Raw genomic sequence first — 25,184 nt, 5'->3', positions numbered from 1 at the left:
TTTTTTAAAAGGGTCTTTTTTTTTAATTTTTTATTTTACAATACCATTCAGTTCTACATATCAGCCACGGGTTCCCCTATTCTCCCCCTCCCACCCCCTCCTCTTACCCCCAGCCCATCCCCTATTCCCACCTCCTCCAGGGCAATCCCCCCCCCCCCAGGACTGCGATCAACTTGGTAGACTCAGTCCAGGCAGGTCCAGTCTCTTCCTCCCAGACTGAGCCAAGTGTCCCTGCATAAGCTCCAGGTTTCAAACAGCCAACTCATGCAATGAGCACAGGACTCGGTCCCACTGCCTAGTTGCCTCCCAAACTAATCAAGCCAATCAACTGTCTCACCTATTCAGAGGGCCTGATCCAGTTGGGGGCCCCTCAGCCTTTGGTTCATAGTTCATGTGTTTCCATTCATTTGGCTATTTTAAAAGGGTCTTTTAAAATTTTTATTTACTAATAAAATGTCTCTGACATTTTCATTTCTATTTGCAGTAGTTACATGATAAGTGGTTTTTCTTTAAAACAAGTAACACTAAAATGTTTCTGTGTCATAAGCATTTTCATTATCTTAGATTAATGTGATTTGGGGTCCTAAAGACTCCTTCACTTGTTAATAAGAACTCAGGGTTAAAAGTAGACATTAAGTGACAGCTGCTCTGCAAGTGACATTGTTAAAAGAAAAAACACAGAACTGGGAAAAATATTTGCAAGAAAATTATATCAGTAATATGGAAAGAACTCTTAAAACTGAATAATGATGATGATGATGATGATGATAATAATGATAATAATAATAAAGTATCCTGTGATGGCTAGTTTTTTTTTTTTTTTTTTTTTTTGTTTTTTCGAGACAGGGTTTCTCTGTGTAGCTTTGCGCCTTTCCTGGAACTCACTTGGTAGTCCAGGCTGGCCTCGAACTCACAGAGATCCGCCTGCCTCTGCCTCCCGAGTGCTGGGATTAAAGGCGTGCGCCACCACCGCCCGGCGTGATGGCTAGTTTTAAGTCAACTTGACACAAGTTATAGTCATCTGAGAGGAGGTAGCCTCAGTTGAGTATATATCTCTATAAGAATGTGCTATAAGCAGGCCTATAGAGCATTTTCTTAATTAGTGACTGGTGGAGGAGGACCTAACTCATTGTGGGTGGTGCCATTGCTGTCTGGTGGTCCTGGGTTCTATAAGAAAGCAGACTGAGCAAGCCATGAGGATCCAGCCAGTCAGTAGTACCCTCCATGGCCTCTACATCAGCTTCTGTCTCCAGGTTCCTACCCTACTTGAGTTCTTGTCCTCACACTTCTTTTGATGATGAACTGTCATGTGGAACTGTGAATGAAATAAACCTTTTCCCCCAAGTTGTCTTTAGTCAGGATGTTACATCAAAGTAATAGTAATCCTAACTAAGGCACATCCCATCTTAAAAGTGGGCAAAAGACTGGAACAAACAACTCTGCTAAAAGAAATTTAAAGATGGCAGATGAGCAAGCACAGATGGTCCAGCATTGTGTCACTAGGAAATCACTAATGAGACAGTTGCATTCCCAAATTGTGAGAATGCCAAATACTGTCTAGGGTGTGGAGAGAGAGGGGTGCTTTGTTCCCAGTAGGAATACAAGATGGCACTGCCACTTTGGAAACAAAGCTTTGTTATATGACCAGCAGTTATTAGCCTTTACATTTAAGCCAAATGTGTTGAAAACATATATTCACACAAAAATCTTGCAATGAATGTTTATACCCTTTTTGTTTATAATTTCTAAAATTTATAAACAACCTAGACATCCTTCCATAGGTGAATGGATAAGGAAACTGGTAAATCAGACAATGAGGAGTTAAGCCACTGAAAGACATAGAGGAATTATGTAATCATATTGTCAAGTGAAAAATCCTAATAGGGAAAAAAAACCTGTATGCTGTGTGATTACAAATACACCCTGATAAGGCAAAATTATATAGATAGTAAAGGTCAGAGGTTGGAAGTGGTTATGGGGATGAGGCAGGAATGGAGGCACCAGAAGGTTTTACAGTAGTGAAACTAACAAAGTAGTGGTAGATACATGATGTCCATTTGTCAAAACTAATAACATGGTATTTCTTAAATAGTAAATAGTAATGCAAGTCATGACCTTTAGTTAACAATGTACTAATATTTCATTAATTGTAATAAATGCATCATACTAAAGAAAAATTTTAATAATAAGAACTGGTATGAACAGCTGAGTGGGAACCTTGTACTTCCTGTTCAATTTCTTTGCTCTGAAAAATAAAGGCTACTTTTTTTTTTTTTTTTTTTTGGATAGGGTTTCTCTTTGTAGTTTTGATGTCTGTCCTGGATCTTGCTCTGTAGACCTGGCTGGCCTCAAACTCACGGAGATACGCCTGGCTCTGTCTCCCAAGTGCTAGGATTAAAGGTGTGCACCACCGCCACCCGGCCTAGGCTACTAATTTTATAGTGTATATGTATAGTTGTTCACCAAAGTGAGGAATGAATTAGCTCATCAATTATTTACTGACTACTAACTTTATAGTGTATATGTATAGTTGTTCACCAAAATGAGGAATGAATTAGCTCATCAATTATAAACTGAACAAAGATTGTGAACTATGCCAGGTTTTTATAGTTCTGTTCTTTAAAGAACTCATTTACAGCTGTCAATCAAAATGTATAGTGATTTGAAATAGCTTGTGTGATTTTATCTGATTGAATTGAGTAGTCTGAAAGTATTATAAACGTTGCGAAATGACCTGAATTAGAGCATATACGTAACTATCTGGGTGATCTTATGTAAATTAATTAACTTTTAAAAACGTCTGTTTACTATATTAGATGATGTTTATAGAAGTTCACAAAGAAGTGTGAACATCTCAAAATGAGCAAACTCTCAGATGTTAGCTCCAGTGATTAGTTGTGTATGTGTCCAGCCAATAAGAAAGAGGAAAGAAGAATGGCTCTCCTTTGATTTAACTGTTCAGACACATTTATTTCTCCTGAATCTCTACTCTGTTCCCAGATGGCTGTGCTGAGGCACACAAGATACCATTTGCTTGCTGATTAAATACATTCCAGCTTCTGCTTTCGAGAAGGAACTGCTTTTACAGCTGTCTTTGACATCAGTGGGTAGCTCAGTCATGCTGACTAGTGTTAACACTTTTTATTGCTTGAAAACAACAGAAACCAAATCATTTCTCCTTCAATAAAAACCTTGTGACAGGGCCTTTTAAATAGTTACCTGCTACTCTTTACCCTGAAAATAGGATGTTAAATTTAGGAGACATTTTAAATGGTACTGTTTTGAGGATGTTTGCTGACTTTTAATATTCTGAAAAAGCTAGAATTTTACACATTTTATTCTAAAAGTTTCGAAGCTATAGTTTGTGTTTTCCAATTGATAATTTTTTTTTTCCTGATGCTAAGGTTAGAACCTAGGACCTCAAGCATTCTAGGCAAGTGCTAATCCTAGTTTTGGTAATGTTATAATAAACTGGGCCCTAAACTACATAAAACTGGGCATGACAGCATATGCGTATAATCCCAACATGTGGAGGCGGGAAGAGTTCAAGGTCATCATTGGTTCTGTGGTGAATTTGAGGCCAGCCTGGGCTACATGGGACCTGTCTTAGTTACTGTTTTGTTGCTGTGAAGAGACACCATGCCCAAGACAGTGTATGAAAGTAACAGTATAATTGAGGGCTTGCTTGCAGTTCCAGAACAGAGGGTTAGGCCATGATCATCATGGCAGGGAGCAAAGCTATAGGCAGGCAGACATGATGCCAGAGCTGTAGTTTGGAGCTCACATCTGATCTGTAAGTTGCAGAGAGAGGGAGGGGGAGGAGATAGAGGGAGGGAGGAGAAAATTGGGCCTAGCCTGGACTTTTGAAATGTGTTAGCCCACCCCCAGTGACACATGTACCTCTTCCAACAAGGCCACACTTCCTAATCCTTCCTAAACAGTCCACCAACTGGGAACAAACTTGTAGGGGTCATTCTCATTCAAACCACCATGGGACCCTATCTTAACAGGAAAGAAAAGAATAAGACAAAAATCCTGTTGAAACCCATTGAGCTATCTTAAACTACTTAAAAATACTGGAACTATATTACATTCAGTTTGGGTATTTACTTGGTACCAGTAAATCTGTACATGACCATCTATATAAATCGAAGATAAATACTCTAATAGCATTCTATAATCTTTTCATTGGTTGAAAAGCACATTAAAACAGACAAACAAAAAACCCAAAGTAACAAGTCTTTGATGTGGAAAGCCCAGAGTCCTATAATAAGGCCCCAAAGCTATTTCTTTAAGAGTTTTGAATTTACTAGAAAAAAAATACAAAGGATATTACTTATATTAAGGTATTAACCTATGTTAAGGTATCGTACCCAGATTTCTGCATTATATGTTAGCATTGTTATGATACATTTCTCACAATCAACATTAGTGCATTACCACAAATAAAGACTTTACACACTTAGATAACACCATCCCACCCCCACCCCCATATCCTTTGCGTCTATCAACATTACATTTAGTTTTTGGTCTCTTTAATGGTCTGTGACAATGGTTCATTATATATATGCTGTGTTGGTGCTGGGAATCAAACCTACGTCCTCTGGAACACCAATCAATGCTCTTAACCACTGAACCATCTCTCTAGCCCCAAATTACTGCATTCTTGGCCAATGGGAAGCTTGTTGACTCCTGAACCTGTTGACATGTCTCCTCTGGGGTGTGTGTGTGTGTGTGTGTGTGTGTGTGTCCTTGCCTTATGGCATTATAAGATGGTTCAGGAGCACATGGTATATTTACTACCCTAGCTCTAGAAGTCAGCCTTTTTGTAAGGAACCCTGATCTTGTCACTGAACATATAGTCACTGCTTTGCTGTCATTGCTTCTAGGACTTTTCAGTGGACAGAGCTAGGAAACATGCTTTCTACTACTCACATATGTGCATCTATCTATGTAATTATTTTTTTGCTTCTCATATATTGTACATCTATCTTTGTAATTATTTTATGTATATTTTGATTTAGATCCCTCCTACTCTTAATTCATCTCCTTAAGTTACTTATTCCATATTCCTCTCTTGTTTATTTTAATTTCCTCTTTCCAATATCGGGTAACATGTTAGGCTTCTATCATCTGTGTTCTGTGTATTTGTTTAATTCTGGTATCTGTATGACACATTGTAGAACTGTAAAAATATAACTATTGAGCAAAAATTTATCAAATAGGGTAGTGTTTGTGTATTGTTTTCCTTTTATCTTTTGTTGTATAATTTCTAGTAGGAATATTATTCTCCAAAATCATTTGAATTGGTTTGTAAAAATATTGTTTTAAAGAGTTACAGATTTTTTGCCTCTTAATTCTCTATACTTACTGGTGAACTTATGTCTATTTTAGTAATGTACTTAAATTCAATTGTTATTGTCTTTAAAAAAACAACAAGCATTTCAAATCTTTCCTTAAGAAGAGTGGGATTAGGGTTGCTGTTGTGGTGCACACCTTTAATCCCAGCACTCAGGCAGAGGCAGGCTAATCTCTGTATGTTCAAGCTCAGCCTGGTCCACAGAGAGTTCTAGGCTATCCAGGGCTACACAGTGAGACCCTGATTTTAAAAACAAAAAATTGAAAAAGAATGTGGGCTAGAGAGATGGCTTAGTAGTTAAGAACATTTGCTGCTCTTACAGAGGATCTGGGTTCAGTTCCTAGCACTCACAAAAGTAAATACATTTAAAAGAGAGGGATAAAGCTCTTTGTTACTATTAAAATGATGTGAGAGTGTGGTAAAAGCTGTCATCACACCTTCCATCTAGCTTATGCAGTGTACTTACTTTTAAAAAAGTCATTTATGTAACATTGGGAATTTTGTGATATGAAGGCATAGCATACAAAGAATGTTGTCTTTCCCAGTACTCCCTCCCTCCATCCTCCCCCACACCTGATCCCTCCTGTTCTCATGCCCACCCCCCATCCAGACCCCCATCCCCGCTGTCCACCTAGTCTATTTCCCCTTTACAGTGTCCACCCTTGAGTCTTCCTTGTTATGTAACGTCTTTGGGTCTGTGGGTTATAGTATGGTTATCCTTTTACTTTACAGCTAATATTCACTTATGAGTAAGTATATACCATGTTTGTCTTTCTGGGTCTGGGTTACCCCACTCAGAATGATCTTTTCTAGTTCCATCCATTTGTCAGCAAATTTCATGATTTCATTGTTTTTTAACAGATGAGTAATACTCCATTGTATAAATGTACCACATTTTCTTTATCCATTCTTTGGGTCCAGCTTAAGACCCATACCATGAGAGGCCCACTTCTGACACTGCCTGGAAGGCCAGGACCACAAACAGCCCAGAGACCTAGGATGGAACCAACATGACTGGGAAAAAAAAATCAGTGAAATGAATTTCAATGATCTGCTACGCTCAAAGATCATTGCCTAGCATGAGAGAGACTTCACCTAGCAATTGATGGAAACAGATGCAGAGACCCACAACCAGACATTAGGCATATTGCAGGGAATCCTGTGGAAGAGGGGGCGGAAAGATTATGGGAGCCAGAGGGGCCAAGAACACCAAAAGAAAACCCTCAGAATCAACTAACCTGGGCTCATAGGGGCTCCCAGAGACTGAACCACCAACCAATGTCTTGCATAGGACTGACCTAGGCCCTCTGCACATATGTTACAGTTGTGTAGCTTTGTCTTCTTGTGAGAACCATAACAGAGGGAGCTGGGGTGTCTGACTCCGTTACCTGCTTTTGGGACCCTTTCCTTCTACTGCATTGCCTCATCCAGCCTTAATAGGAAAGGAGGTGCCTAGTATCACTGCACCTTGATATGCCATGGCTGGCTGATATCCATGGGGAGGCCTACCCTTTTCTGAAAAGAAAAGAGGAGTGGATAAGGGGGGAGGCTGAGGGGAGGGACTGGGAGGAGAGGATGGAGGGGAAACTGTGATGGGGCTGGGAAAAAATAATATTAATAAAAAAATGTTGTTTCCTAATGCCAGTCTCCTAGTAAAATTTAAGTTTTAATTTTACTCTGTGCTTTGGAAAGAATTGCTACATGCAGAAGGGCTCTGGGAGAAGCCAGGAGCACATCCCTGCTCAGCTTGCTGGCTTGAATGGGTCAAAGGTTAAACCATCAGTCCATTTCCCAATGTCTTCTTAACAGTGGCTTTCTTTGTATTTTTTCACTTGTTAGGGAAATACAGCAAGTGTTATTGAATGGTAAAACAAAGCAGGTCTTATATCAGACACTGACAGCTTTTTAAAAAGTTGGAATAGGATGTCATTGGATGTTCCCGAGGCAGTCTGATAGTACCACATTTTTATGGAAGTCACTCCTTCAGTGTGAATTATATTGCTAGTCAAAGGAACTTTTTGTATCTGGTGTTCAAGTCAATGTAAATAAATATATGCCTAGTGGACCAGTTTTAGAGAGTAACACTACTCCCCATGGGCCAGGGGAGTGACTGAAGAAAAATCTTTTAAAGATAGCCAACCATAACTTTATTTTCTTTAGCAAACTAGTTAGTGTGGATAATTTTCTTTGTAAACAGACCATTCATCTATCTGATACAGCTTTAAGCATAATTTAGAAAGTGAACTAGTTAATAAGTATATAAAATGCCCTCAGAGGCATGAAATGTTATTTAGGACCTTATTGATAATGGCCATGGAGCATTTCTGAGTATCTATGCAGATTAGATCTTGAACAGCTGCATAGAGCACATAGAAGTCATGATTCCTGTCTCTGTGAACTAACTTGAATACAGTCTTTCATCTAGAGATCTCACTGTTTTGTCCAGTTTATGAATCCCTCAACTCCTCTATGAAAGGTCCATTCAGTTTAATACAGTCCAGCTTTGTGGTTTAGAACTCTAGAAACTGCTTTTGTTTTAGAATACACAAAAAGTTAACAAATTAATATGACAGTTTTTTTAGAATTAGATAAAATCTACTTTAAAGGATGTCTTTCAATAAAACTTTTGAGAACTTTGGATTCTAGCTCAAATTTAATTTGTCATTTTGATTCTGTCCTGGAACTGCCTGTGTAGACCAGGCTACTCTCAAATTTGTAGTGATTCTTCTTAACTCTGTTTTCCAAGTATTGGGATTACAGGCGTGTGCCACCATGCCTGGCCTGAATTTAACTGTCTATGAACTATATTACCTTAAGAAAAATCTGAATGTTATAAAGTTTCCCCTTTTTTGTGGTTTAACAGTTAGGTCTTACAGCATTAAGAAAAAGTATGACTGTTCTTGTTAAACAGCTTATTTCTTCTGCATACACTTAAAGAGTGCTCTTTTTCTGTCCTTTTCCTTCTCTTAAGAGGCTCAATTCTTAGACTGTGTTCTATGTGAAGTGTTCTGCAAACACTTTAGAGTTAAGTAAGCTGAAAATCAAATCATGTTCATAAAATTTCTATGTCATATCATCTGTTCCATATTTGGTATTTATATTACTTTTTTTCCCCCTCTAGTAACATGCATGTTGCTTGGCATTTTATGTTGTATACCTCTTATTTCTTTCTACAGACAGTGAGCTCTTTTAATTCAGGGATCTTGACTTAGTTCAACTTTTACAAAAATTAATATGCAATATTAAATAGGTATGAAATAAATTTCAGGGGATTCTTTTCATTGCTTCGGAACACAGACATATATCAGTCATGACAATAGACAAATTTGACTAATTTTACTGAGGAATTTATTTGTAGTTAAAACTTACAGTTGTAATATCATTTTTTCATATGTAAAAATTAAGGACCATAGAAATTTTGATCCAACCATTTCAAATCTACAATGACAACACAAAAGATTGGTATACATTAGGATCAGAGTAATAGGAATGAAATTTATTCATGCAGTCAGTGGATATTTTAGCATAAACTAAATGCTAACCACTCTTATAGCTGTGGATAAAGTACTTTATTAATAAAAAATAAATAAACATGATTCCTACCTAATGGAACTTATAGTTAATAAACAGAAAAAAATTTAAACGAGATAGTAACAGGATATGAGGATTATGAATAAGTAGGATTATGTGACAGAGCAACTGAATGGAGGTATAGACAGTGGTTAAGAGAGAAAAAAGATAAGGACACACCTCACTTATGCACTCTAAGTAGTTTCTCAAGAGTCCATGGAAAACTAACCTATTTTGGGTCTGGGCCAGGAACTGGAAAAGAAAACAAAGAATAAGTCACAGTCTGTTGGGGTCATGATAATGCAACCAGTTTGGAGGATCTCCTACAGACCGTATATGTGACTGCGATTAATTAGAACACATCCATTATGTAAAATATGAGTTTATAATGGGCCAGAACTGAACAATCAAATATCCTGTTTTTCCCTTAAGAACTGTATCTCAGGAGAACTAAATAGTTCAGAAAGATAGTTTATTCATGTAGAATTCCAACCTATAAATAAAGAATAACAAATTATTTCAATAGAATGAAATTAAATACCTGTGCATTAAAATTGTTCATGTTTTTCTGCTTATATTTATGAGTGTTTTATTTAGGAAATATAAGATATAAGAGTCTTTAAAAGAAATGGAAGTAAGAATTTTGCAGGTATGATTGTGAGGTGGTAGAAAGATATTTCATGTAATGGAAACAACATAAACAAGGTACAGAAGTGAGAAAAATACTGTTATATAGTCAATGATGACTTACCAGTTGGGTTCCCCAGAGTACAAGTGATGTTAAGTGGAAGTACTGGAGATTGTAGTTAAGATGAGTTCTCAGAATACATAGTACCTGGAAATAGTGAAACCCAACTATTGCCAAGTTCAGGAAGAACTTATGATCCAAAGGAGCTTTAGTTCTTGCTATGCATTGGATGATATATGGGTAGATACATTTTCCTCTTCTGGTATACAAGAGTTTGGCTGCTGGAATTTAGAAATGTGGCTCATGCCTCAGCCAAATTACAGCAGGATCCTGAGATGCCAGCTGTGTGGTAGGTTAGTTTGGTGATATAAAATGGATATCCCTTAAGTCCCACTTTTCTCATCTTTATATATATATTTTACAGGGTATCCAGAAGTTGGCTAGTCAATATCTGAAGAGAGATTGGCCTGGAATAAAAAGTGATGAGCGGAATGATTACAGGTAACTTTCTCTGTCTCTGTCTCTGTCTCTGTGTGTGTGTGGTCTCAGAGGTCAACCTCAGATGTCATTTCTCTGATACCATCAACTTATTTTTTAATACAGTGTCTCTTACTAGGCCCTGGAGTTTGCCAGTTAGGCTAGGTTGTTTGGCAAGCAAGCCCTAGGGAACATCTTTTCTCCACCTTCCCAGCGCTGGCATGATAAGCACATGCCATCATACCAGGTTTTTTATGTAGGTACTGGGAATTGAACTCAGTCCTCATGCTTGCATGGCATGTACTGTACAGACTGATCATGACTCTAGTTCCTTTCCTTTTTTTAAAATGGTTTTACCCAGAGGCCTATTATAGTTAGATAATGTAACACTCCAGTTTTTAAAAGTATTACTTCTTTCTTTGCCTATGTTTTTAAGACAATTATTTTAAAATTTATATTCCATAACATATGAATAAGCTTTGTGAATTAGATTAGTTCAACACATCTTAATCAAAAATTATATTAATTAATCAGTACCCACATATGGAATTGAAAGAACAGAGAAACAGATTGTTTTCTCTCTCTCTCTCTTTTTTTTTTTTTTTTTTTTTTTTGAGACAGGGTTTCGTTTTTCTTTGTGTTTTTTTGAGACGGGGGTTCTCTGTATAGCTTTTGAAACCTATCCTGGAACTCACTCTGTAGACCAGGCTGGCCTCAAACTCACAGAGATCCTCCTGCCTCTGCCTCCCAAGTGCTGGGATTAAACACATGTGCCACCACCACCTGGCTAGGTTAGGTTCTTTTTTTTTTTTTTTTTTTTTTTTCGAGACAGGGTTTCTCTGTGTAGCTTTGCGCCTTTCCTGGAGCTCACTTGGTAGCCCAGGCTGGCCTCGAACTCACAGAGATCCGCCTGCCTCTGCCTCCCGAGTGCTGGGATTAAAGGCGTGCGCCACCACGCCCGGCTTAGGTTAGGTTCTTTTATGAATCTATGATATTAGAACATTGTTGCAATAGTAATGAAACAAGATTACACTGCTATTATGCTCACCAACTTGTTTAAAGTAAATCTTAAATTTTGAAAGTTGAGATCTTTGTGAAAGAGTTTTTACATAATGAGCGAGAAGTACTTTTATGTAATAGGATACTTAATTAGAAATGTATATGTAAGAGGTTGTGCAAAAGCTTACCAGTTCATGTTTTACATGAAACCTTTAAAGAAGGCCAGTGACAGCAAGTCCTCAGTAACCTACCAGTATCTCGTGATTTGTTTAGACTTTGATGCCTTGTAGGGCATCAGAATTTGAAAATATTTATTGGTTTTTGTGCTTAGAGATATCCTTAGTTTGGAAGGTAGACAAGTCAACTCAGCGTTTACCATCTTTTTGGAATTAAGACCAATTCCAACAAATAGTAGTAAAAAAAAAAATTGAGTAGTTAAGACCTCGGTATGAAGTGTCCAATTTAAAGCCTGAGTTAGAAAGCATGCAACTGAAATGTCGGTGAAGACTGACATTATCACAGCATTTCTTAAGAATGGGGCTAGAGCCGGGTGGTGGTGGAGGACAACTTTAATCCCAGTATGATCTCTGTGAATTCAAGGCCAGCCTGGTGTACAGTGAGTTCCAAGACAGCCAGAACTGTTAGACAGAGAAACCCTGTCTTGAACCGCCACCTTCCAAAGAATGGGGCTAGAAAGTGGAATATTAGAAGAAATCCCAAAGTTATTCACATTGGCAGACTTCAACTTCTATAGCTACAAAATAATAGATGTTATAATTTTAATATTAAAGTAAAATAGGAAATAAAAATAGATATTTTCCTATGAACTTACTAGCATGTAAACAATTCACCTGAAGGGAAATAGATAGGAGGATCAAATTCTATATAGAAGAAATAGGTAAAAGTGGTTAGTAAACAGGCTCTATATTACTGATGTGAATCAGTCCTCCAGAAGAGACTTTGTTGCTGATACAGGATTACAAGTGATGGATGAGGTGTATTCTAGTTTGTTTGAAATTCAGGAGTAGGTTATTAAAGAACAAAGAGTAATGGCTATGCTCCCAGGCAAGCCTATAAAACCTAATTGTAAGAGGTATTTTAACCCAACAGTTACCAAATATTTACTAAATGCCAACACCTTGTAAATACTTTATTCATGTTTGTGATTCTTAAAACAACCCAGCGAGGAAAATATAATTATCCTTATTTTATATAGTAAGTTAGCTGTTAAAGTAGATGTTAGGATTAGAGACCCTGAAAGATACGGTGTCTGTTTTTCAGGAGCTTACAGAAAATAGCCACTATAAACAGTTGCCAGATTGGGAAGTAGAGGGTCATATGACAGAAAAATCTCTGCTTATATAGCACTTAGTCTTAAGGAGTGTGCAAGACTTTGCCAAGCAGACAGCTTGGTGAAAGGAATGCGAGCAGAAGTAACATCTTGAAGGTGTGGAGCATACGAAAAAACGGTATTGGGTAGCAGTAAAAGTTCAGGATGGCTGGTGTGAAATGCAGCAGTTGGAGGATAAGCCTGGCAGTGGTGTGGAGAATATATAAGTAAGCATCATAAAGGGCTTTGATGATCATGCCTAGGATTTATATTTTTATTCAGAAGGTAACAGAGGCATTGAAGAACTATCAGTAGAGAAGCCCATGACTAATTCCACAGTCATAGTTCAAGGTAGAGTAGAGTAGCACAAAAATGTCCACAAAGTATAAAACTTCATAATTCCTCATTTATCTTCATTTGAACCATGAAAATTATAGTAAAAAATGGGGAGATTTCAGAGGTTTCTAAGAGTGAAGTTACTTACAGTTGATTTGGGGGAAATTTCAGAGGTTTCTAAGAGTGAAGCCAGAGGACTTACAGTTGATTTGGTTTGGGGGTTTGTGATATTTATTCTGAGGCAAAGTATAGACAGCTTCCTCTGTATCTAAAATAGTTCTTGGCACAGAAGACCCTTGATAAATATTTACTGACCAACTTAAAAAAAAGTGGGAAGGGAGGGAGGGTTATACAGTGACTCCAGGAGGTTTTCTTTTCAGTCTTTCATATTATTTTATTTTCTTCCTTTAACCTAGTAATATGATACCCAATTTTTGTCGTAACTGGTAGGTCTGTAAACAGACTTACCCGATTTACAGGCAAGGAAGATGCTGCTTCTTGAAATAGTCCCACCATGGAGCCTCTGGTCATCCAGCCCAAGCCACTCCCTCCCCTGACTTCATCTTCACTCTATTCTGTGGCCACTTCACTGAAATGTTCCACACTTTACCTTTGCATGGTTTCCATGGTTTTGCCACGTTTTTCATGCACATATGTCTGACCTTACTGCACTTGCACCACCTTTGGGTTCTCAGCCTGTTGGCGAGCACGGTCACTCCCGGGGCCTGTGCTGTCTTTCCTCTCTTTTCCAGAGTCACTTTCAGCAGCAGCATCTAAGCTTGCTCCTGAGCTCCCGACTGCTCTGGTGGTAGCAAAAGGTCTACTCCCACAAAATTTAACTTAGGCAATTTGAGAGGATGGTGAAGGTATTCTAGAGAAGATAATAGCGAGATCAGAATTGAGGGTAAGAATGGCAATTGCCAATTTAAGAAACTTAATTGTTTTTATTCGGAGGATTATAATACAATTATATCATTTCTTTCCTTCCCTTTCATCTCTCCAAACCTTTCCATATGCCCTTCCATTATCTCTTTCAAATTCATTGCTTTTTAAAATTAATTATTGCTACCTATGTATGTGTATATATATATACATATACTCCTAAATACATAAATACAGCTGGTTCAGAAGTATAATGTTACTTTATGGTTATTTTCAGGGATGATCATTTGTTATTGGATACCCAGTTGGTGTGCTCTTCCCTGGGGAAGATTATTTTTATTGCTCTCAGCATGCCTTAGTTGTCTGAAATTCTTTGTAGGATTGAGGTGTCATGGGCTTTTCCTCCATCCACTTGTCTGTTGGTGTTGTCCTTGTTCAGCTCATGTTTAGACAGTCATTTTGGTGAGTCTTTATGGGTGTAGCTTTTTACATTCTTAGGAGACATAATCTCACAGAAAACTCCATGATCTTCTTATCTTTTAAAAATCTTCCGCCCCCTCTTCTGAGCTTTAAATGTCTGAGTGTCTTGTAGAGACACTTGTATATATATATATATATATATAGATATATAGATATATATCTGTTGAGAATGAAATTGGCAATTTTATTTATTCATTTGAAGCTTATTTGGTTTTAGTAATTTCAGTTTCCTGTTTAATTTAGTTAATTTATAGTTGGATTTAGTTTAAAAATTCTTATCAAAGTAATACATGATTATCATTAGTTAAACAGTTTAGAAGAGTATAAACAGTACAAAGTCTAGCCTCTTCTTTCCCGGGTATCACCTACTCACATTCTATTCCCTGGAGCAATTGCTGTAAGAGGCACATGGTCTCTTCTTTTTACCTTTTTTTTTTCCTATGTGATTTATTCATGACCATAATATTTACAGCTTTGTTCTTTTTAACAGGATTAGAGTTACTGTATACATATGTTCCTATAAATGTCTCTCTGCCAGCAAATGTGCATATGCCTACACACATGCACAAAATCTACTTTAGACAGCCATTCACATCAGTGTTCATTCTTTTTAATGGTTGTTTTAATGTCAGGGTGTGGATGACTTGTGTCTGTTATTCATTTCCCTGTTGGTAGTTAATTTCTATTATAAATAATGCTATAGTGAATAAATCTCCTATCCTCACAAAATATATCTTTGTACACTATGAAACTGTAACTATATCTGTGGGGTAAATTCTCAGAGAAGGAAATTCTGGGTAAAGGTTTAGTACATTCAAAATGGTGATATTAGAAATTGTCTACCATAAGTTCTTTATTGATATATTTATATTTCTTCAAATGATATTTAAAATTACTCTTTTCTATTAATCGAGTTATACATTATTATTAGCATTCCTGAATGGTCCTTTATTTCATTTGCCAGTCTGATGATGCATGAACCATTAATGCTGTGAAACTACCCATTGACTAAAAACTAGACTTTTGTAATACTATCTCTGGGGGTGTTTTTTGTAATCTTTGCAGGTAGGTTTTCTGTATTTTCACTATCAGTACTCCTCAAAGTCCCCTACTCAGCTTTCTGGATATTTCCCTTACCAATCCTGGTTTTGAATATTTTTTGTTGGGGCTGGAGAGATGACTTAGTGGTTATAAGCACTGGCTGCTCTTCCAGTGATACTGGGTTCAATTCCTGGCTCCCATGTCAGTTCACAGCTGTCTATAATGGAAGTCCCTTGGGATCCAATGCCCTCTTTTGATGTGTAGACAGACATGCAGACAAAACACCCATATAAAATAAATAATTATTGTCTGTAAACCGGCACTGACATTTTTTATTAGAAAATATATTTCAGCCTAGAAAACAAAACTCAGATATCTTCCACATCTAGATTTCATCTTCTCTTTTTTGGAATGTTAAGTAGCTGCTCCTCTCTGCCCATGATTGCTCCCTTTCACAATTCCATTTTCTACAGTGCAACAAACTGTCTTTACTTTTCATTATGACTGTCTTCATGTCTTTGTAAAATAGGCCTTCCACTACTCAGCTGCTTAAAAATCTTTTGTTTTTATCCTTGCCAGCAGAAGGAATTTAAATTTCTGTTTACCATATTCAAAGCCATGAAGAGACCTGATTGCAAATTACCTGTGTCTTATCTGCAGCAGCTTCCCTTTTGTCTAACCTGGAATGCCTTAGCTTCAGTTTTGCTGCAGTTCTTTTTTTTATATTAACATAATTTTTTATTGATTCTTTGGGAATTTCACATCATGCACCCCCGCCCCAAATCTCACTCATCTCCCAGTTCCTTCGTATTCACCCTTCACCCTTTAGTGTCCCCCCCAAGAAAAGTAAAAAAAAAAAAAAGATAAAAATAAAAAATACAAATAAGAATATTAATTAAAAAACAAAACCACGTTGCTCCATCTTCAATGAATTGTGTGGGTGTTATCCTTGGCAACAGGGCCCCACTGTCAGTTTGTGGAGAGCAACCTTTTGTTTTACCATAACAAAAGGAATTTAAGGCGTGTGCCACCACAACTGGCTCCTATTGCCTTATCATTCGTCTTAGTGGCATTGGAAGTTGCTGTGTGTCATGAGGTATACACTTTTGTCGAAACAGCTTTACTTGCAAATGTGCATTGTGTAGTGTGTTGTTGGTCAGGTACACTGTCAATACTGGACCCTTACGGAAACTCCTCTCAGATACCCTGCTGTTGCCTTGAGTCATGGAGATCCTATGGCTGTGGTTCCATAAGACCAGTCCTTTGCTGTACTCCAGCATGCTACAGATGGGGTAGATGTTGGGGTGAGCCAACTCAAAGCCCTGGAGGTGTCTGGGTGGTGGCTGAGTTGGTAGTCCAGGCTGCAAGTTGTCTTCTTTCCTCCTGTCAGGAATATTAATGAACAAGCTTCTAAGAGATAATAACCAAACATGACAAAATAAAATATAATAAGATAAAGCAAAAACTTTCATATCAAAGTTGGACACAACAACCCATCAGGAGTAAGAGTCCAAAGAGCCAGGTACAAGAGTCAGAGACATGCTCATTCTCGCAGTTAGGAGTCCCTTAATAACTAAGCTAACAGCTATAATGTATATACAGAGGACCTGGTTGCAGACCCGTGTAGAACCTGTGCTTGCTACTTCAGTCTCTGAGTTTTTTATGCGCGTTGCTTAGTTTTTCCAAAGGACCCTGTTCTCCTGGTGTCCTCCATCCCCTCTGGCTCTTGTAATCTTTCTCCCTCCTCTTCTGTGCAGTTCCCTGAGCTCTGAGGTGAGGGATTTGATGGAACTCTCCCATTTAGATTTCTCTCTCTACATAATGTCTGCCTGTGGGTCTCTGCATCTGTTCCCATCTACTGCTGGAGGAAGCCTCTCTGATGTTTGTAATATGGATCTTAAAAGGTCTTATTAAATAAAAATCCTGGAGCCAGATATTGGACTTAAAACCTGAGAGATCAGAGGAATGAAAAAGCCACAGCTAACCTCACCTCACCAACTCTGCAGCTTCCAAAGAGACCTACTTCTTGTATACCTATTCCAATATGGCTTTCTGTTCTGCCAACTCATTTCCTCCCCGCCCAGCTACATCCCTTCCTCTTCCAGCCCAGCTCTGTCACTTCCTGTCTGTCTGTGTGGACCTCGAGACCCTTATGGTTAACTAGTGTTGGAATTTAAGGCGTGTGCCACCACGACTGGCTCTGTTCACAGTGTGGCCTTGAACTCACAGAGATACAGACGGATCCCTGACTCCCGAGTGATAGGATTAAAGGCATGTGCTACGATTGCCTGACTTCTATGTTTAATATAGAAGCTTTAATATAGAGCTTTCCCTCTGATCTTCAGATAAACGTTATTGGAGGATACAGATAAATATCACCACAGATGTTGACTGGATGAGGTACTGATATATGAGTATAGCAGAATATCATTAGAAATCATTTTATTGATTTTCTTTTTTAGGTGGGTAGTGTTTGGTTTTTACCCCAGGTCTCTGGGCTATCTAGTCTCTGGGTCTTGGTTACCCAAGCAAAGCAGTGTTGAGTATGGTTCCTTCTCATGGAATGGGCCTTAAGTCAAATCAGACATTGGTTGGCTACTCCTACAAGTTCTGTGCCACCGTCACCCTAGCATATTTTGCAGGCAGGACAGATTGCAGGTCAAATGTTTTGTAGTTGGGTTGGTGTCCGTGTTTCTCTTTTGTAGCCTGCAGAGTACCTTCCAAACCAAACAGACTAGAACATAGGGGTGAAGGCTCCATGTAGGCACCAGCTTGATGTCTCCATCTTCAATGAATTGTGTGGGTGTTATCCTTGGCAACGGGGCCCACTGTCAGTTTGTGGAGAACAACCTTTTGTTTTACCAACATCTGGATTGTTTGGGGATTTCCATGGAACCCACTTGACCAACAACTCAGGTGAATGTAACCTAGTCCCGCCACTGGAAAGCCTTGCCTGGCTACAAGAGATGTCCAGTTGAAACTCCATATCCCCCATAACTAGGAGTCCTCATTAGGACCACCTTCATAGATTCCAGGAAATTTCCACTGCACTAGGTTTCTACACAACCTCCCAGGTATGCTCCATATTCCTGCAGTCTCTCCTGGCACTCTCTCCTTCCACCCCATCTTCTTCCCTCACCTGCCCCCAGTTAACCCATAAAATCTATTCTCTTTCCCCCTCCCAGGGACATCCCTGAATCCTCTCTAGACCCCTCCTTTACATAACCTCTCTGGGTCTACGGATTGTAGCTTGGTTATCATTTACTTTACTTTAACTTCTAATGTTGCTTTATAGGTGAATACATACCACATTTATCTTTGTGATTTTTTTTCTAGTTCCATGCATTTACCTGCAAATTTCATGATGTCATTTTTTAATAGTAAGCACAGTTTTTGAATGGTAAGCTCAAGCTGAGAATTACTACATTTTGTAAATGTAATTTAATACCCCACCAATAATATAAAGACCACTCACATTCTTTACTCAAGTCTCTCAGTAGCAACATCCTACATATCTATTGTATAGCTTGATATTTCCACCTTATTAGTAAGTTGGGGCAATAAAAATGTGTGGGGTGTGCTACAAGATTATGTTGCTTGAACTTGAACTTGAGCCAGGTGTGGTGGTGCATCCTTGTAATTCCAACACTCTGAGAGGCTGAGGCCAGAGTACTGTGGCAGGTTCAAGGTTGGGTTGAGCTTCATGTTTGCTACTGGATATCTAGTAATTTCAAAACGTTTTTAGTGAAAAGATCTCTCTTTATTATGCATTTCAAATGACACTCATTCATTCATCCATTCATTGTCACATATTCTTCCAATTCTTCTGTTTGCAGTGCACTTGTTCATAAGCACATACTCCTGTTTCTTTTATGAAGTTTTCACTATGTAAGGAAATTAATTAATTTTTATATAATTAAGCAGTTTTACAGAAATACTTGTTTTGGGGTTTGGGTTTGTGTGATTTTGTTGTTGTTGTTGTTTGTTTGTTTTGTTTTGAGGCAGATTTTTTTTTTTTTTTTTTTTTTTTTTTTTTTTTTTTTTTTGGTTTTTCGAGACAGGGTTTCTCTGTGTAGCTTTGCGCCTTTCCTGGAACTCACTTGATAGCCCAGGCTGGCCTCGAACTCACAGAGATCCGCCTGCCTCTGAGCCAGATTTTTTTTATGCAGCCCTGACTTTCCTGGAACTTGCAACTATAGATCAGGTTGGCCTTTAACTCACAAAGATCTGCCTGCTTTTGCCTCTCTGTGCTAGGATTAAAGGAGTGTGCCACCTTGCCAGGGTATAAAATATTTATTGAAGGAAAAATGCTGGAGCCTTGAATAGCTAGCAGAGGTGGGTTGTTTAGTTGAGCCTCAAGGTTGGTGTGGTGGTGATCATGAGACTGCGTAAAGGAAGTTACATTTCAGATGAACTTTGAATTGTGAACAGCAGTGAACCAGGGGGAGGGGCTGTGCAGTAAAGGAAGGACATAGATCATGGACTTCATCTCCTCCATCTCTCCCTTTCTATGCCACAGTTTCTCTGTTCATTTACTGTTCATTTTCATTACAGTTTAGAAATATGTTGAAGTATGAACTTATAACTGTCAAGAATAGCACTGAGATATTTCCCCCCTCGGTGCTGAGGAAAAATGTCAGTTATTTGACTGTATGATAGTTTGCATTTTGAGTCCTGTCAATTGTCAGGTAGTGAGGCCATGGAAGACACCAGTTTTGCTGTATTAAGTCTATCCATGATTTTATACTTATATAATACATTGAATTTTACAAAGAGGTAAGTGGTATATTTTTTCCTAAATATATGATCATATTTAAACCAATTGAGTTTACTATATGGAGTGATATCTAAGACTCATTGGTTGGAGATCCCCCCTCGGTGCTGAGGAAAAATGTCAGTTATTTGACTGTATGATAGTTTGCATTTTGAGTCCTGTCAATTGTCAGGTAGTGAGGCCATGGAAGACACCAGTTTTGCTGTATTAAGTCTACCCATGATTTTATACTTATATAATACATTGAATTTTACAAAGAGGTAAGTGGTATATTTTTTCCTAAATATATGATCATATTTAAACCAATTGGGTTTACTATATGGAGTGATATCTAAGACTCATTGGTTGGAGATCATAGTTTGATCAAGTGTTTTGTTTGTTGCTTTCTTTGGTTTGTTTTGTCTTTTTGAGGCAGGGTCTTATTATGTGGCTCTGACTGACCAGGAACTTGCCATCTAGACCCAGCTGACCTTGAACTAGCTTGGGTTTTTCTTTTTCTACCTTAATAATATCATCAGTTTATATATTTTTTTGTATTGTATAATCCTGTAGTAGAAAAATTCTTTTAAATATGAGGGAAATTCGGAAAATAAAATTAAAATTTATCATTCAGTTTCAGTGTTTCTCATTTAAAAAACTAAGTGCCATTCATTCTTATAAGTTATAAAATATAATAGAAGAAAATTCTAGAACTGACTAAAACTTTTGGTAAGTTAGAAAAAATTGGTTTGAAAAGGAAGTTGGCTAGAAAAATAAAAGATGAATAATTCTTTGACTTCCTCAAGAGGTTCTCAGCATGGTATCAGGCAAGGTGTGTGGTTTGCTTGGAGTACATCACACTGTGATGCTGGCCAGGCATGTTACAGCAGGGACAGATGTAGAACACCACCACTGTTTTCTTTTTTAGACAAAATAGGCATCTCAAGCACATAGAGATTTTGTTTTCAATATAGTTTTCCAACTGAGTAGGTTTACGTAAGACCTACTTATGTAGTTGAAAGAGAATGTGCTTTAGATGTATATAGCCTTCATCTTTATTTCTGTACTATCATATTCTTGAGTGACCTACTTACTCTCTTAAGTCTGAGCCTTATTCACCTTATCTGTAAAATAGGAAACTACCCATAATGAAATAATACAAATTGATCATAACATTTAAAGTCTACATTACTAATTTATTTTACAGTTCCATTTTGTCTCAGGTTATGTTTGTGTTCTTTTTATTCCATTATTAATAATAAAATTCCCTACTCATGAGCTATATAGAAATAGAGTATTCAGCACACATGTGCTAAAATATTACATATAAGACAACATAAGATAAATTTATAGTAATGAATAGGATAGTCATTCTGTCAATTCTAGTGACCAAAAACCTAGCCAATTTTTTTCCCTTACTTTCCCTGCCTAATACTTTTCTGTCCTTCTTTGAATTTAGGAGTATGTATCCTGTTTGGAAATCTTTTCTTGAGGGGACAATGCAGGTAGCCCAGTCTCGGATCAATATATGTGAAAACTATAAAAACTTCATTTCTGAACCTGCAAGGACAGTAAGAAGCTTAAAAGAACAACAACTAAAACGGGTATTGTTTCTATTTTGTCTTTTGTTATGTGTATTTTAATACTTTAATCTGTAAGATTATGTTATAATTGCTTTTAAAACTTAGAGCTATTAAAAAAATGTGTTCACAAATGTTCCTGGATAACATTTTTACCAGGATTTTTCAACATGTGCCTTCTTGTTTGTTTTGTTTTCTCTGTGTAGCCCTGGCTGTCCTGGAACTTGCTCTGTAGACCAGGCTGGCCTTGAACTCAGAGATTCACCTGCCTCTGCTTCCCAAATGTTGCAATTAAAGGCGTGAGCCACTACTGCTTGGTATCATGTGCTCTTTAACTTAAATACTTTGTTATCTGATAAAGTTGAGTATAATTTAAATTTATAGATATTGGGAAAGCTCAATAAATCATTTGTGCCATGTGCTACTTACATCAGGGTTGGTGGTGCACACTTTTAATTCCAGCGCTTGGGAGGTAGAAACAAAACAGATTTCTGTGAGTTCAAGGCCAACCTGGTCTACATAGGAAATTCTAGACCAGTCAGAGCTAGAGTGAGACCACTTAAATAGTTCAAGTAAATGTAGCTACATAGTTATACAATATTGGTTTGATGTGTGTTAAAATACTTACATTCTCAATCCCATTAAGTCTTGGAAAAGTTTGCATTAATCAGTCTTAATATCAAGTTGGGCCATTTTGGGAAACTTAAAAGAAAGAAATCGACACATTTTGCCAAATATACTAGTAACTTTAATTTTTAAAAACCTAGTGAGTAGCCGGGAGTAATGGTGCACACATTTAATCGCAGCATTTAGGAGACCCAGGCACATGGATCTTTATGTTTGAGGCTATCCTGGTATACATAATGAGTTGCAGGCCAGCCAAGGCTACAGTGCAATTCTGTCTCACCCCTCACCTCACCCCTCCAGAAGACTAGTGATTAGTTTAAGAATAGCTGGATGTGGTGATGCATACCTATAGTCCTAGCTATTCAGAAGGCCAAGGAAGAAACAATGTAAATTTGAGGACTGCCAGTTTAAAGCCAACCTAGCAAATACTTTGTCTCAAAAAAAAAAAAAAAAAAAAAAAAAAAAGATTAATTATATACACAAGTAAACATTTTCAAAGGACTTGTTTCTTTGATTTAATTTAAAAATGATGGGAAAATGTTAATGTTGAATATCATTTTTATGAAAGGTTTGCTATTAAAGGAAGATGTTTAATACATAACTGCTGCTGTATGTCAGAGCTGTGCTTCGTGGCTCTTAACTTGGTTTGTAAATGTCACCTGTTGAGGCAGTTATATTACTTTAGCCTCTCTTATTGATGAGAAACTAAGACTAATGGGATTAAAAGCCCTGTGTCATGTAACTGACGGCTGGAAATACTGAGATGTAAACCCAGGTTGTCCTCCCACAAAGCCCAAGGTCTTGATGCGTTGTGGGAACCCTGGCATGTCAGAGTCTCTCACATTTTCTCACTCTGGCTAGTTGAATTTTTCTTTAGCCTGAAATAAAACTGCATTAAGTCCTAGTAGGAAAAATTAGACGTTTAAATTGTGTCCTTTTTTTGACAAATTAAGTTACCATGATATCTGATAAAATTCTTTATTAGAAATTACTAATACTTTAGGAAATAGTAAAGTAATTACTTAAGGAGATAGCATTTCAGGAGTCATACAATGTTTGGTTTTAATTTTATTTTTATTTCAGAAATTTAAAAAAAAAAACTCATTCTGTAGGCCAACTATGATTTCAGTAGCCCAGAGTTAATATTAAATATTTATATGTGTACACATAATTTTTTTACTTTTCTAGAACATTCATCTAATATCGTTTGGCTTAGACACATTGGTGTAAGAATGCCTATAGCTTATCTTTGCCAAAGATGATCACTTTCAAAGGACACGTGGTGAACAAAGTATACAACTACTCCAATGATTTCTTTTTTTTTTTCTTTTTGGATTTTTGAGACAGAGTTTCTCTGTTTAACAGTCATGGCTAACCTGGAACTCGCTCTGTAGATCAGACTGGCCTTGAACTCACAGAGATCCACCTGCCTCTGCCTCCCGAGTGCTGGGATTAAAGGCATGCTGCACCACCACCACCACCACCACCACCACCACCACCACCACACACAGCTCTGCCAATGATTTCTAGTTAGAGAATATAGTGTATGAGTTTTTTTGTGTCCGAGGTTTGAGGGGAGGAAAGTGTGTAATTTTGTAGGAGGAGTAGAAGGTAAAACAGAGAATTTATTCTAATGTTTTATCCTGGCAGAAACACTAATTTCCAGTTGCCAGTACATTTGCCAAATCTAATTTGGTTACTGAAAAGTTCCGTCTTTTTTCAGTAACACAATGGTTTGAAAGAATATAACTGCTTTTGATGTTTTTCTCTCTTCCATTATTGGAATAGTCCCAGACCTGAATCTAACCAATCATCTTGGGCAAGGAATATTTGATGAGATTTAACAATTCTTTTTCCTATGAATGACCTTGTTTTATATTATAGTTGATAATGTATTTATATTTCATCTAGAAAGTTACCGAACATTACGTACTTATTGGCATACTTGTCAAAACTTTGATATTGAGCATAACTGACATCTCCTTTAAATGGCCTTAAGCCCAGAAGAGACTATGTTAGTTTATATATCTAAAATTTCTGGGATTTCAAGTATGGACAGATCCAAGGTCTCAAATGCTTATATTTAGAACTCACATTAAAAAAAATCAGTCATCAGCTCTACTTTTACCAATGTCTTCCTTTTGAAAAAGCTTTTTAATAGTAGTGTTATAAGTGTGTATGATGTATGTGATTAAGTGTGGGCATGCATGTGTAGAGGTTGGAGGACAACATTCAGGAGCTTATTCTCTCTTTACAATGTGATCCCAGCCTCTGACTGAGCTAGATAAGCCTGTGCAGCAAGCATTTTTACCTGATGAGCCACCTCTTTGGCTTGATGGCCTCTTACTTTCTTTTTTAGTAATTCTTCTCTCACTAGGTTATAGGTAGGCAACCTTAGATTTTTTTTTCTTTCTTAGAATTTTCAGTGAACCTACCAGAGTTGATTTCCATACTGACTGAATCTTTTTATTTTGGTATTTAAATAAATTTTTTGTTTATTTGTTTTGTTTTTTGAGACAGCTTGTTTGTTTTTTTGAGACAGGGTTTCTCTATGTAAGAGCTCTGGCTGTCCTGGAACTCCCTCTGTAGACTAGGCCGGCCTTAAACTCACAGAGATCCACCTGCTTCTGCCTCCCAAGTGCTGGTATTAAAGGCATGTTCCACCACTGCCCGGTTTTAAGTAAATCTTAATGTAGTTTTTAGTTTTAGAATTTTTGGCTTACTAAAAAAAAATAGATCCTGCCGGGCGGTGGTGTCGCACGCCTTTAATCCCAGCACTCGGGAGGCACAGCCAGGCGGATCTCTGTGAGTTCGAGGCCAGCCTGGGCTACCAAGTGAGCTCCAGGAAAGGCGCAAAGCTACGCAGAGAAACCCTGTCTCGAAAATCCAAAAAAAAAAAAAAAAAAAAAAAAAAAGATCCTATGTTTCAGGTGTAATTTTTTTTTTCTGAGACAGGGTTTCTCTGTGTAGGTTTTTTTTTTTTGGGGGGGGTGCAGGTATAATTTTTTTTATGTTTTTCTTTTATTCTATGTTTTCTTTAAATATTTCATTTTTCTTTTTTT

The 25,184-nt window shown here is 37.5% G+C and overlaps 1 protein-coding gene across 1 annotated transcript in view; it reads left to right on the top strand.

The window, feature by feature from the left end:
* Fchsd2 (FCH and double SH3 domains 2) overlaps positions 1-25,184 on the top strand; it is a 218,493-nt gene that overhangs the window by 87,830 nt on the left and 105,479 nt on the right. Inside the window, 2 exon segments of the mRNA XM_028856701.2 lie at positions 10,042-10,118; positions 21,375-21,519. Coding sequence (XP_028712534.1) covers positions 10,042-10,118; positions 21,375-21,519 — 222 coding nt within the window.

Source organism: Peromyscus leucopus, chromosome 1, assembly GCF_004664715.2.
Source record: "Peromyscus leucopus breed LL Stock chromosome 1, UCI_PerLeu_2.1, whole genome shotgun sequence".
NCBI classification, from domain to species: Eukaryota; Metazoa; Chordata; class Mammalia; order Rodentia; family Cricetidae; genus Peromyscus; species Peromyscus leucopus.
This window is presented reverse-complemented; position numbering and strand designations above follow the sequence as displayed.